The following is a 253-nucleotide window of genomic DNA, read 5'->3' as shown; positions in this document are numbered from 1 at the left end:
CATCTCCCTTACCTCTTCATCAGGAGAGGCGTCTCGCATCTTCCCTCCACAAGGCCAACACTGCTAGCAGCCGGTCTATCGCCAGCATGGGTTTTCTCGTTCAAGTATTTCAGTATTAGGTCTTTGCACTTCACCATCTTGGCGAACTGAGCTCTGTCCCTACACCATTGCTATGTGGTTGTTCACTCGTTCGCTCCGAGCCCGACTACGTGGGCCACTGTCGGTTCGAGGGTCCGTGCTAGGATCAGGAATA

At 53.4% G+C, this 253-nt stretch overlaps 1 protein-coding gene across 5 annotated transcripts in view; it reads right to left on the bottom strand.

The window, feature by feature from the left end:
• Positions 1-253, bottom strand: part of LOC119587725 — a 21,137-nt gene that overhangs the window by 19,082 nt on the left and 1,802 nt on the right. Inside the window, exon 1 of one of the 5 annotated variants that reach the window (XM_037936408.1) lies at positions 13-209. The exons of 3 other annotated variants lie outside the window; for them this stretch is intronic. In XM_037936408.1, the coding sequence (XP_037792336.1) occupies positions 13-137 (125 nt within the window). In that variant the 5' untranslated portion in view covers positions 138-209. Of the gene's footprint in view, positions 1-12; positions 210-253 lie in introns of those variants that run through there. One more of the 5 variants, XM_037936411.1, reaches the window with a different exon arrangement.

This window comes from Penaeus monodon, chromosome 23 (assembly GCF_015228065.2).
Source record: "Penaeus monodon isolate SGIC_2016 chromosome 23, NSTDA_Pmon_1, whole genome shotgun sequence".
In the NCBI taxonomy this organism is placed as follows: domain Eukaryota; kingdom Metazoa; phylum Arthropoda; class Malacostraca; order Decapoda; family Penaeidae; genus Penaeus; species Penaeus monodon.
This window is presented reverse-complemented; position numbering and strand designations above follow the sequence as displayed.